An 11,215-nucleotide genomic window follows, 5' to 3' on the forward strand; every position below is an offset into this window, starting at 1 on the left:
GGACTGGGCTGCAGGTAGCCACCCAGCTTGCACTCAATGATGTAGCCCACGGTACAGTCATCAGGCAGCCGGATGAGGGCGGATGTTTCCACAAAGCGGGGGCCGCTGAGAAACAGAGCCATTCAATGCCACTGGCCTGGGCCCTCAACACCTAGAGCTTCTCCCTGCCTCCCAGGAGGCCCTCCACTGGGACCAGCTAGCAGAGCAGAGCTCGGCTCTAGCATCTGCCTCCTGCGTACCGTGTGAGCTCCTATGCTCTCTCTCAAGCCCTTCCTGCTGCAAAGGCCCCACACACACAACAGGTGCCACCACCTCTCAAAGCCGCTCACCCTCCCTCACCCACCTGCGGATCTCTGCTTACCTGGCCCATGGAGCCATCTTCAAAGCTAGTTTGCGGTTGATACAGAAGCCAGCACCCCCAGTGGCGAACCAGAACTGCACCAGCCTCTGGGGGAAAGAGAATAGGAGGGCCAAGGAACAGAGTAAGCCTGGAGCTTGGGAGGAGCTGCCAAACACAGAACTTGCTCCTCTAGGCTACAGAAGTGAGCAGATGCCCCAAGAATGAGTGCAGGGCCACACCCCTTGACCCACTGATTGGCTCAGCAATAGGCACATGACTTAGGCCAGCCAATCGGAGTCTTCTCCTGAGCTCTATATTGCTAACTGTAAGGAAGAGATGCTTTTACAGGGTCACCAGCTGGAAGCTGTAATCCTGATGCCACCTATACTGGGCCATGTACACTGGCCTCACTACTCCCAACTCCTGGGACCAAGAAAACTTTTCCACGAAAGGAAAGAATGAGGCCTTTCACAGAGTAAGAGAGAATAGACAGTCCTGTGAGCCCTTGAGGCCAGCAAACTCTTGACACTGCAATCTCAGGAACCAATAACAACCCTTTAGAATTTAAACCATTTTCTTCCCCTGCCCAGCATCACCAAGGCCTTTTCTACCTCCTCTGTGAGGACCCGTGAATTCACCCATGGATTCCTCTAAGGTTTTTGAGAAACACTGTACCCTTTCAGCTGTACCATCTCCTGGTCAAACAAGTCCTCTAAGGTTACCTTCTCCCAGGTACACAGTTGGTGCTTCATTGATGCATGTTGCATTGGGTTGAGTTAGCTCCCACGATGAGCAGTGAAAAGAACCCTCATCAGGGAGTTGGGAAGCCTGCCTCCTCCACTGCACAGCTCAAAGCAGAACTTTGAGAGTCATTGCCTCTCTCTGGGCCTCTGATTTGTCACCTGTGAGCGCATCATCAGCTCTAAGTTCTTAAACCTGATGGTTTTCCTGGCCCAGAGGTATTCCCCTAAAAACCTCTATGAGCTTACTTTTGGAAATCCCACTTGCTTAGAGAGAGGTCAGAGCTCAATAAAGCAGAATGAATGGCTTCTTGAGTAGCTGACACAGAAAAAGCTTATAAATATAAATGCTTATTTAATGAATTAATGAGCACACGGCTTCCACTCCCAGATAATTATAGTAACGACAGCAGTAACAAAGAGCTGCCTAACCCTGAGCATTAACTGTGCCAAGCTCTTTGCTAAGGATTATGCTACAGATGAGGGGACTGAGGTTCATAGAAATAAAGTCACTCGCCTGAGGTCCTAGCTGGGACTGACCTCAAGCCGGAGCCACCCCAAGGGACCTCAGGATCTGATCAGGCCGAGGGCAGAGTCCTGGCCTCCCCCTGGTAGGATGTGTGCCAAGGAAGCCATTCGTGCATGTTCAGCGGGCGGGGCTTGGATGTGCCCAGCAGGATGCTGAACCTGCACAGGAAGAACACAGCTCAGAGATGAAGGCTGAGCTGAGTCGCGTACTGATTGCTAACACCAGTGTCTATTACATGCCAGGTCCCATCCCAAGCACTTAAATAGATGACACTTAGCTTTTTTTTACTCACAACCACCCTATAAGTAAGGGACTATTATCACCCATTTCACAGATGAGAAAACTGAGGTACGGAGAGGTAAGTTGACTTCAATCAAGGTCACGAAGCCAGGAGATGGCAGGGCTGGCATGTGAACCCAGACAGTCTGGCTGCCGAGCAGAGTTCTCAACCTCGAAGGTCGGGGGCAAGGTGGTATGGGAGCCCGAGAGACCCCTAGACCCACCTAGAATGACTCACATGCACATACCCTGGAGCTCAGGAGGGTTTAATTAAGACTCAGAGGCTGATTAGCTGCTGATTAAGGTTTTGCGTTTCCTGCTCTTGGTTTCCCTGATGAAGCAGATGGTGACCTAGGGAGGGAGACAGCCCCACAGCAGGGCCCAGCTCCTGCTGCAGGCTCCGCCTCCAGGCAAGGGACCCCCTGACTTGCCTTTTTCTTGGGGCCAAAGAAGCCCTAGAGACCTTGGCCTCCCCAGTCCCGAAAGCCTGGTGGCATCCTGGGGACAGAGAAAAACCATGCAACATACTTAGACTAAAAAATTCTTCTTTGTTTATCTGAAAGTCAGATTTAACAGGTATCCTGGGTTTTGTTTATTTATTTTCTAAACCTGGCAAGCTTAATCAGTGTCCTTCAAGATCTGGAGCTGAAGCTGGTGCGGGGGACCCTATTGTGCCAGGTGTCAACTCTTCAGTTGCTGGTCAGTGAAGTCTGCAGTGGGGTCACCCAGGGGAGGTGAGAATTCGGGGGTCAGAGGCAGCAGCAATTTACCACCTGGCCCAGCAGCATTCAGCATCTAAAGAACCTGCACGACTACACGATGACACCAGGTGACTAGCTGCCCAACGGTGGAGTCAGGAAGCCTCAGCTCACCCCACACGCGCTTCATTAGAAGCCAGTGCTCCTCAATGACCAAGGCCTTACTATGTGACAGTCTCTCTGCCTTACCAGCATCATCTGTCTCCCCATTTCACAGAGAAGGCTGAGCATCAGAGACAAATCCACCAGCCCAAACACACAGCGACAAGGCCAAATCTGAAACCCAGAAAACCCTCCCGACTCCTCCACAGCCCTGCCCCAGCCTGGCCCCTCCCCAGCCTGACCCTGACCCCAAATCTGGCCTGGCCTAGGCTGTGGTGGCCAGCATACAAAGGAGTCAGGGAGGAACAGACCGTGCGGTTGTGGGGCCGCGGCTCAGAAGCGTGGATAGGCCGGTTCAGGCTAGGCCGACCTACGTAGGCGTCGAGGGCCTGTGGGAAGGCCTTTAGCAGCTTCAGCAGTGCCCTTGGGTTCACATAGTTGTCATCATCCACGTGGCAGAACCACCTGTAGGGATGGACATGTGGCCAATGAGCTTGGAGTGGGGTTCCTAAAGGCTGCCAGCCAGCCAGACTCTGCCTGTGCCCCCTAAATCAGTCAATGAGCAGTTACAGGGCAGGGGCGGCTCATATGTAAGGCGCCTATTCTATGCCAGGCAGCATCTTGTGTAAGATCTTGAAGAAGGTGTGTCCATGTAACAGATGAGGACTGTGACTCAGAAAGGTTAAGACACTTGCCCAAGATCACACAGCCAGTGAATGACAGGATTTGAATCCAGACGGTCTGCCCAAAGACAGACCACAGTAGGTCCTGCATGATGGAATTTAATTCACAGGACCCAGATGACTTCATGTTTTTGAAAATGACGTTTTCAACACAACACCCCATTCAGGAACTGGCGTGAAGCAAATGTCACACCTGTCCCCAGAGACCCAAGTGCACTCACCTCAGCCCACTGGCCAAGAAGGCATCAAACTCAGCAGCCATCTTGCAAGACAGGGCGGGGTGGCTGTGCTCCGCAGAACAGTTGGTGACCACAAGGTGTGGCCCTGGAGAAGCGAAGACTAGTCAGGAACCCCTGCCCGGTTCCTCCCCACAGCTCTGCACACTCTGCGACAATGTAGAGCAAGGTCTCGGAGAGCCTGGAGTAGTCTACCCACTCCCATTTTACACATGGGGAAACTGAGGTCAGGGAGGGCTGACCCGCCCAGAAGCCCAGAGCTGACGGAAAACAGATTAGGCTGGTGCCCAGATGTCCAGGGTCTTGTCTGGCACAGTCCCTCTCCACACCCACACTCATTTCCAGGGAAGAAGCCTGCTCCCGTCCTGAGCCAAGGAGAATCCCCACGTGCTATGGCTGAGCAGCCTTGTTTCCTGGGGGCTCCCAGGCCAGGGGATAGCCACCCCACCCAGGTCAGGCAGAGTTACCCAGTCTCTCCTGGAGGCCTTTATCCGGGCTGTCAGTAAAGACGAATGTCTGGGAAAGAAAAAGAGAAGTCAGGACTGGGCTCAGCCAAGGGCACTCTGGGGGGTCAGCCCACAGCCCACCACAGCCAAGCCCCCAACGAACCCCAATCCAGGTACACACACACATAGCAGACCTCTGTCCTCCTTCAGTGATAGACACAAATCCCTCTCATAGCCACGCACTCCTTCAAGACAACACGAGTTTCTCAGCTACCCTCCCCCCAAACACACACACACACGCGCGCGCGCGCACACACACACACACACACACATACAGACACACGCACAGTCCCACTTAGCTCCTCCACAATCACTTATACACAACACTTTGTCAGGAGACAGACCGATGTGAAAAGACCCACACATTGGGACACCACTTAGGGAGATAGTCACAACTTTCACAGTCGCACAAACTCCCTGTGCGAGTGCAGGGGCCCTGACACATCTCGGAAATCTTGTATCAAGATCCGATCCAGCTCTCCCAGGTCGGACAGGCACCCCACCGGGACCTTTCACACTCCTGGGCCCTCACAACTCACTGAGCATCGAAACAGGTGTGGTACTCTGTCCCCTTCACAGACGGCACAACTGAGGCTAAGGGACAGCCCAAGGCTGTACAGTTGGCAAGTGTAAGCTGGGATTCGAACCCACGGGCCTCAGACCTCTCCCTTGCTCTCAAACCCCACTGCAGCCATGACTTATCCCCATTCGTCCCTAGAGACCTAACAGGCCCCTCAGACTCAGTGCTTCAAGACTGAGCACTGACCACCGCCACCCCAAGACCTGTATTCCTCTTGGTCTCCCCATCTTGCTTGGACCCGATACTTGGGGTCACCATGTCTCCTCTCTTTCTCTCGCACCCCCTATCTGGTCTGTCAGCACATGCTGTCCACCCGGGGTACATCCTCTCCCCACCAGCCTCCAGGGCCACCCCATGGCCCAGCCCACCCTTGTCACCGCCTGCCTGCTTTGCTGCAGTCACCTTTTCCCTGGGCTCCCTGCTCTGTCCTACCCCCAACCTCACGTCCGTTTTCAACACAGCTCCCAAGGGAGCCAGTAAAAGAAGTCAGGCCTTTCTACCCCTGCTCCTTGGCAAACTTTTGCCACCAAACAGCCAGTGGAGATAGTGGAACTCTCTCAAGTTTGCAGCATGGGCCAAATGGGTCAGGGAACATTGTTGATGGGCAAGCAAGCCCCAGTGAATCAGTGATGGGGGGTGGGAGGGGGAGGGGCCCTGAAGCAGGGCCTGGGGCTGGGCAGGGTGTATGGCAAGCCTGAGGTTGGCACCAGCAGCAGGCAATTTCCTCTGAGCGAGGGTTGTACTTGGTGTGTTTAAAGAGGGGACCCTGACAATGGTTAAAACCTTGCAGGAAAACAAAAGGACAGGCAGCCAGCCGGGGGTGGGGGGGGAAGGGAGGGGTTGGCCGGGGGCCATCTGCTACAGAAGAGGGGAGATGTGGGGCCATCACTGCTCCCCACACCCCTCCTACCCCTGCCCCCAAGGGGATTGTGGGGAAGAGAAAGGCTCCTCACAGATCACAAAACATGCCTCCTCCAGCCCGCCCCCTCTGAATGGGACAAGGGCCAGAGCACGAGCCCCAGCCTGCTTCCACAAAGGCCCACCTGCCACCAGGCCGCCCTTAACCAGCTGGGGTGGGTGCCCAGCCCTGGAGTTAACCAGCTCAGGCCCGCTTCTGATGGCAGAGCTGAGAGAGGCTCCAAGATCCTTCCGTCCTGTGAAGATGGGGAAACTGAGGGCTAAAACACGGAGGGCCTGGGTCAAAGTCATAGAGATGAGCCAAGGAGTGGAGACAAAGGGGGCCAGATGCAGTGGCGAGCGTGGTCTCCCCGCGCCCCCTCCTCTTCCTCTGTTTGAGCATCTTTCCTTTTCTCAACTCTGTCTTAAAGGACAAAATTCTAGACTCTGCCCCTGGCACTGGGGGTGAGGGCAGGTGTCTGAGTGAATTCATCTCCTGCCTCTGCTTAACTGTGCTCAGTTTCCTCGCTTGTGAAATGGGAATATCAATAGTGTCAGCTGGGGAAACCTTCCCCTTACCCCTTTAGTTCTTCTGGCTGGTTGAATAATTCAAATGATTTACAGCAGATTAACAGGAGAAAGTCAAATTTTTATGGGTGTGCATGGGGAATTCACAGACGTATGAAAATTCCAAAGACAGTGAGGATTCTGGACTAAGAAGGGAGAGGCAGGCAATTCAGAGGTAGATGAGAAAGAGCAAACATTTGGTAAACAAATTCTTACAGGGCTAGAAATAATGGGACACAAAGGAGAATCTAACGAACAGATTTTTGCTTGAATCCTCTGTCTGCCACACTTGATTCAAATATGCTAAGGTAACAAAGCTAAAGTTCCCTCCCTGAAGCAGCTTTTTCTAGCTGAATCTCCTTAGGCAAGAAAGGCAGGAGTAAAAACCTCTTCTTGAGTTTGTTGGGCTTTAATCGTTTTCGGCTTGAAATAATCTGCGTGCCAGGGAGGCACATTTTGAAGGAACTCCTCCCAACCCCCACAATAGCTACCACTCGGGATCATTATGAGGGGTAAATAGGGTGATGCATCTGACACGCAGCCCCTTAGATGCTGAGCAGCTGGCAGGTACTCCTCTGGCTGCCTGGCTGGCATCTGGGATTGAGCTCAGGACCCAGAGGAGTTGGCTGCTTGCCTCTCTTCTGCTGGCCTGGTCCTGCCACCTAGGCTGGAGGCCTAAAGACCCTTTCTTGTAGCCCAGTGATCAGGCAGTTCCGGGATCCCGGGTCTCAGCAGAGAAGGTAGGGCCCCAGCCAGGAGGTGGGGGCTGGGTGCCACTGGGCTCTGCCCCCTCGGGCCTTCGGGACAACGCTGGCCAGCACTTCCTCCTCTCTGGCCTCAGTTTCCTCATTCGAGGCAAGGGCACCACCATAGTAATCAAGACAAGACAGGAAAGGGCCTCAGACCACGTGAGGCCTCGGTCCCGGGTACACACAGACACAGCACCATAAACAGGAAGGTCTTTGGGGAGGGCCAGGCTCAGCTGCTTCCGCAAGTAGAACCAGAATCTCCCCAAGATGAGAAGTTATGCGGGGGCTTCAAGAAAGAGCCTGGAGTGCCGGGGGCCTGGCAGAGAAAGTGTTAATCCAGGGTGCTAGGACATGGGGCAGGGGGTGCCCTCTCCCCGGGAGGCTCTGACCTCTTATCAGGCATCACCTCCCCCCTCCTTAGTCTCCCAGGAGTCCCCAACCCCCTCTGAAGGCTCAGTCACTTCCTCCCACTGAGCCAGCTGCCAAAGTGGGGACAGTGCGTGTGTGTGTGTGCGTATGCGTGTGTGTAAACCTACCCCTCAGATGGTAGATTTATACACACACACGCACACACACACACGCACACACAGATGGTTCCTAACACCCCCAAATCACTGACTTCGCTTGAGGTGGGCACTGGGTGTGGGGAGGGAGAGAGCCAGGAGGGACTCCGCTTGTCAGAGCTGCCTCCAGGGACAGACATAAGCCAGGAGCCGTCACCCACATGCCCCTTGCCATAGCGTGTCTAACACACACCTTGGTTCCATGCATGTGAGCGTGCATGCACGTGAGCGTGCATGCTTGTGTGCGTGCGCGCGCACACACACACACACACACACAATCCCACGTGCTGGGTAGGCCCCTACCCCGACCTCGTGCCCACCACTGCCTCAGCCACCACCGTCATAGCACGTACCCTCCCTTCCTGCCTCGGAAACTGCCCTACAGGAAATGAGCACAGGAGGCAAGATGCTGCTCCCCTTGGCACACCCTTGGCATCAGAGGCATGGGGGCAGGGGCTGTCAGGAATTCCAAAAGGATGCCCCCCACACCGGCCCCTTCCCCAACGGGCACCACCTATGGTCCCCTCCTCAGCAGCTCAGCCCCTGTTCTCACAGCCAGAAGGACATCACCCAGGGCCTGGACTGGAGGCATCGGCCTGGGTGCGTGTCAGCCAGGACCTCCAAGGCCTCTGCCGCAGCCGCCCAAAACCCACCATTGCCCCCAGAGCCAGGCTGGGCCAGGATGAGCAGGAGTGAAGCCTGCACTGAAACAGCCAGGGAATAAAGGCACCCCCGGAGGGACCCAGAAGCCTGGGGCAGGCGCTTAGCCTCGGAAGGAGACAGAGCAGCGAGCCTGAGGAGCAGTGGGCTCTACAGCCAGCAGGCACGGCCAGGGCTGCTGGAGTGCCCGGACCCCGGGAGTCTGGGGGAGTGGGGAGGTGGACAGGAAGCTTCTCCTGTGAGGCCTCCAAGGACCCCGGCCCAGTACAAAGGCCTCTTTGAGTCCCTCAGGCCAGGGGCCACTCCTGGGGCCCACAGCAGGCAGCTGGTCACCTGTTCCCTGATCCTGGAGACCCACGTGTCAAGCAGCAGCTCCAGGCGGGAGCGGTGGAAGGTCCGGGTCGTCTTGACTGCGATGAAGACATCCCGCAGCTGCAGCTCTGGGGGCGGATGGCTTGGCGGGCTCAGCCCCGGAGTCTCCTGAACGCCCTTCGGAGACAGGCTCAAGTGGTACCGAAGGGAGAGGAGCCCCGTGCACAGAAGGGTGAGGAGGGCTCCGGCCAGGCCCCGGAGGAGCCGGCACTGCATTGGCCCTCGGACCCCAGACGGCTCAGCCCCCCAATCCCAACTGGACGGGGAGGGGAGGCTAGTCAGGCGGGGTGCCCGGCAAAGGCAAAGGTCTGGCAGGCATCGGAGACAGGCAAGGAGGGAAGAGGTGGGAGTTAGTGCTCTGGCCCCAGAGGCCGAGCCATGGCAGCCCCTCCACCACTGCCGCCAGCCCTCCACCTGCTCTGGCTGCGCTCCCGCCGCGGGCGCTGGGGCGCCTGGCCCCGCCCCTGCCTCCAGCGCAGCCTGAGGGGCGGGGCTGCCCCCATGAGAGTCCCAGAGGTGGCTGGAAAAGAGGCAGCTGAAGGGACAGCCCCGACCCTGACAGCTGCTGCAGTGGGGGTGGGAGCAACAAACAAACTCTCTATGCCCGGATGGAAGGAAGGGGCCCTCCAGCCTTCCCACTCCCTACTCCCCTGAGATGGGCAGCGTAGCTCTTTCAACACCCTTTATTTTATGGTGACCTGGGATCCAGCCTCCCAGCTTTGGCTCACACTGTTCCTCCTCCTGGTTGCTTTCCCTCAGCCATGGTCATCCACGTACCCTCCACCAGGCTTAATTCTATTTGGACTTTAAGGCTCAGCTCAAAGAGTCCCTTCTCCACGGGGCCTTCTGGGATGCCCCCTTCCAACCTCTGGAGCGCCCCCAGCAGTTCGGGGAGTTCCTTTGGTCTTCATAACGGCACTAGCATTTTTAATCCCAGTTTATAGCTGAGCACACACCACCGAATGATCTAAAATGATCCAGCAGCTCAGCCACAGAGCCAGGTCTCTGGCCCACAGAAGGGCCCCTGAGGGAGCCTGTCCTGCTGTGGCCCTCAGTACCCATCTCTCTCAGCCATCTGTATTGCTGCCTCTCTCTCAGCCAAAACATTGGACACACAGAGGGCCTTCTCCAGCCACCCCCTCCACCTAGTTTCGCACGAGGTCACTCGTACTGCATCCTTCCCCTGCTAGAACCCTGCACTAGCTTCTATCCTCCTTTGTGATCAAAAGCCAAAGATCGTACACCAGCCCACAGGCCCTGCAGGACCTGGCCCCTACTTAACTCCAACCCCGCTTCCTACTACTTTCCCCTGGCCCCCTCCACTCCAGACCCACTGGGCTCCTGGCCACTCCAGGCACTCACCCCCCTCAGGACCTTTGCACATGCTATTCCTGCCTGGGCCTCTCCCCAGAGAGACACACATCTCCCTCAGGTCTTCACACAAATGCATATTCCCAATGAGGCCTTCCTGGACCACTTTATCTAAATTACGATCCCTGCTCCCCACCCCCTAGTTCACAGGCCCCCAAACCTGTCCTTCCCAGGTCCCCTTTTTTTGCTGGGTCGTTTCCATAGCATTTTTCATCTTCCAACACCCTATTTTACTTATGTATAGTCTATCTTCCTCATGAGAATATCAGGGCAGGGATTTTTTTTTTTATTCACTGAATTTCCCCAGTGCCTAGAACAGTGCCTGGCACATAGTTGGAGCTCAATAAATATTTGTTAATTAGACACAAGAAAGTACCAGATGGCTGGCGAATTGAACTGGGCCTGCTGTGGCCCAACCCTGCATTAGGAAAACCAGCCCTTATGACTCACCTTCCCATGGGTCAGCCCCACACCAGGCCCCTTCACAGCCCATCTTCTCGGAATAGCATCACCAAGTGACCCCTGGCTTCGTGCCACACAGACCACAGTTCAAATCCTGACTGCACCACTCACTAGCTGTGTGACTCTGGGCAAGTAACTTCACCTCTCTGAACTTTGCTTTCCTATCATTTGTAAAATGGGGACAAAAATAAGGCTTGGTGAGAATTAAAGGATTAGTGGGCTTCTCTACCCCCATGGAAAGGTCACCTAACATGGGACCAGGCAGACAGCTGAGTCACTGGGTTCCCGCATCTTCACCCAGACTCATAGATCCTTAGACCAAGGACTGGGCGAGGCACACAGCACAGAGGGGAGACGGTCATTTACCCAATGAGCATGGCCCCATCTCCTCATCCGGGGAGCCCACAGACATCCAGAGACCCATTATCCAGCCACTAGGCAGGGCATGGCATGGCCAAGGAGAAGTCCCGAGGGCTGAGAGAACTGAGCCAGCTTCATGGGGATGGTGTCCGAGCCAGACCTCAAAGGACACTAAGATTTAGGCAGCCCCCATCCCTGGACTTCCCAGCCTCACTTCTTTCCGCTTCCCAGTGGCCAAACTCAACCCATTTTCTGCCTCTGGGCCTTTGCTCTTGAAGTTTTCTCTACCTAGTAACCCACTTCCCCAAAACCTCCTAGGGGCAGGCCCAAGTTCATTACTGTTACTGAGGACAGTTACAGTATGACCTAGGACAGCACATAGGCACATTGATCCAATAAATGCTTCTTGAAGAAAGGAATCCCAAACCCCAAGCTCAAGTGGCACCTCCTCCAGTAAGCCC

At 55.6% G+C, this 11,215-nt stretch overlaps 1 protein-coding gene across 1 annotated transcript in view; it reads right to left on the bottom strand.

Moving 5' to 3' along the window:
- MFNG (MFNG O-fucosylpeptide 3-beta-N-acetylglucosaminyltransferase) overlaps nucleotides 1-8,983 on the bottom strand; it is a 10,960-nt gene extending 1,977 nt beyond the window's left edge. Inside the window, exons 1-6 of the mRNA XM_011387532.1 lie at nucleotides 8,523-8,983; nucleotides 4,135-4,183; nucleotides 3,653-3,755; nucleotides 3,060-3,213; nucleotides 362-447; nucleotides 5-105 (exon numbers count right to left, since the gene is read on the bottom strand). Of these exons, the coding sequence (XP_011385834.1) occupies nucleotides 5-105; nucleotides 362-447; nucleotides 3,060-3,213; nucleotides 3,653-3,755; nucleotides 4,135-4,183; nucleotides 8,523-8,777 (748 nt within the window). The 5' untranslated portion in view covers nucleotides 8,778-8,983. The remainder of the gene's footprint in view (nucleotides 1-4; nucleotides 106-361; nucleotides 448-3,059; nucleotides 3,214-3,652; nucleotides 3,756-4,134; nucleotides 4,184-8,522) is intronic.
- Between the last annotated feature and the right edge of the window lie 2,232 nt (nucleotides 8,984-11,215).

The sequence above is a fragment of the Pteropus vampyrus genome, unplaced genomic scaffold (assembly GCF_000151845.1).
Source record: "Pteropus vampyrus isolate Shadow unplaced genomic scaffold, Pvam_2.0 Scaffold16, whole genome shotgun sequence".
Taxonomy (NCBI): Eukaryota; Metazoa; Chordata; class Mammalia; order Chiroptera; family Pteropodidae; genus Pteropus; species Pteropus vampyrus.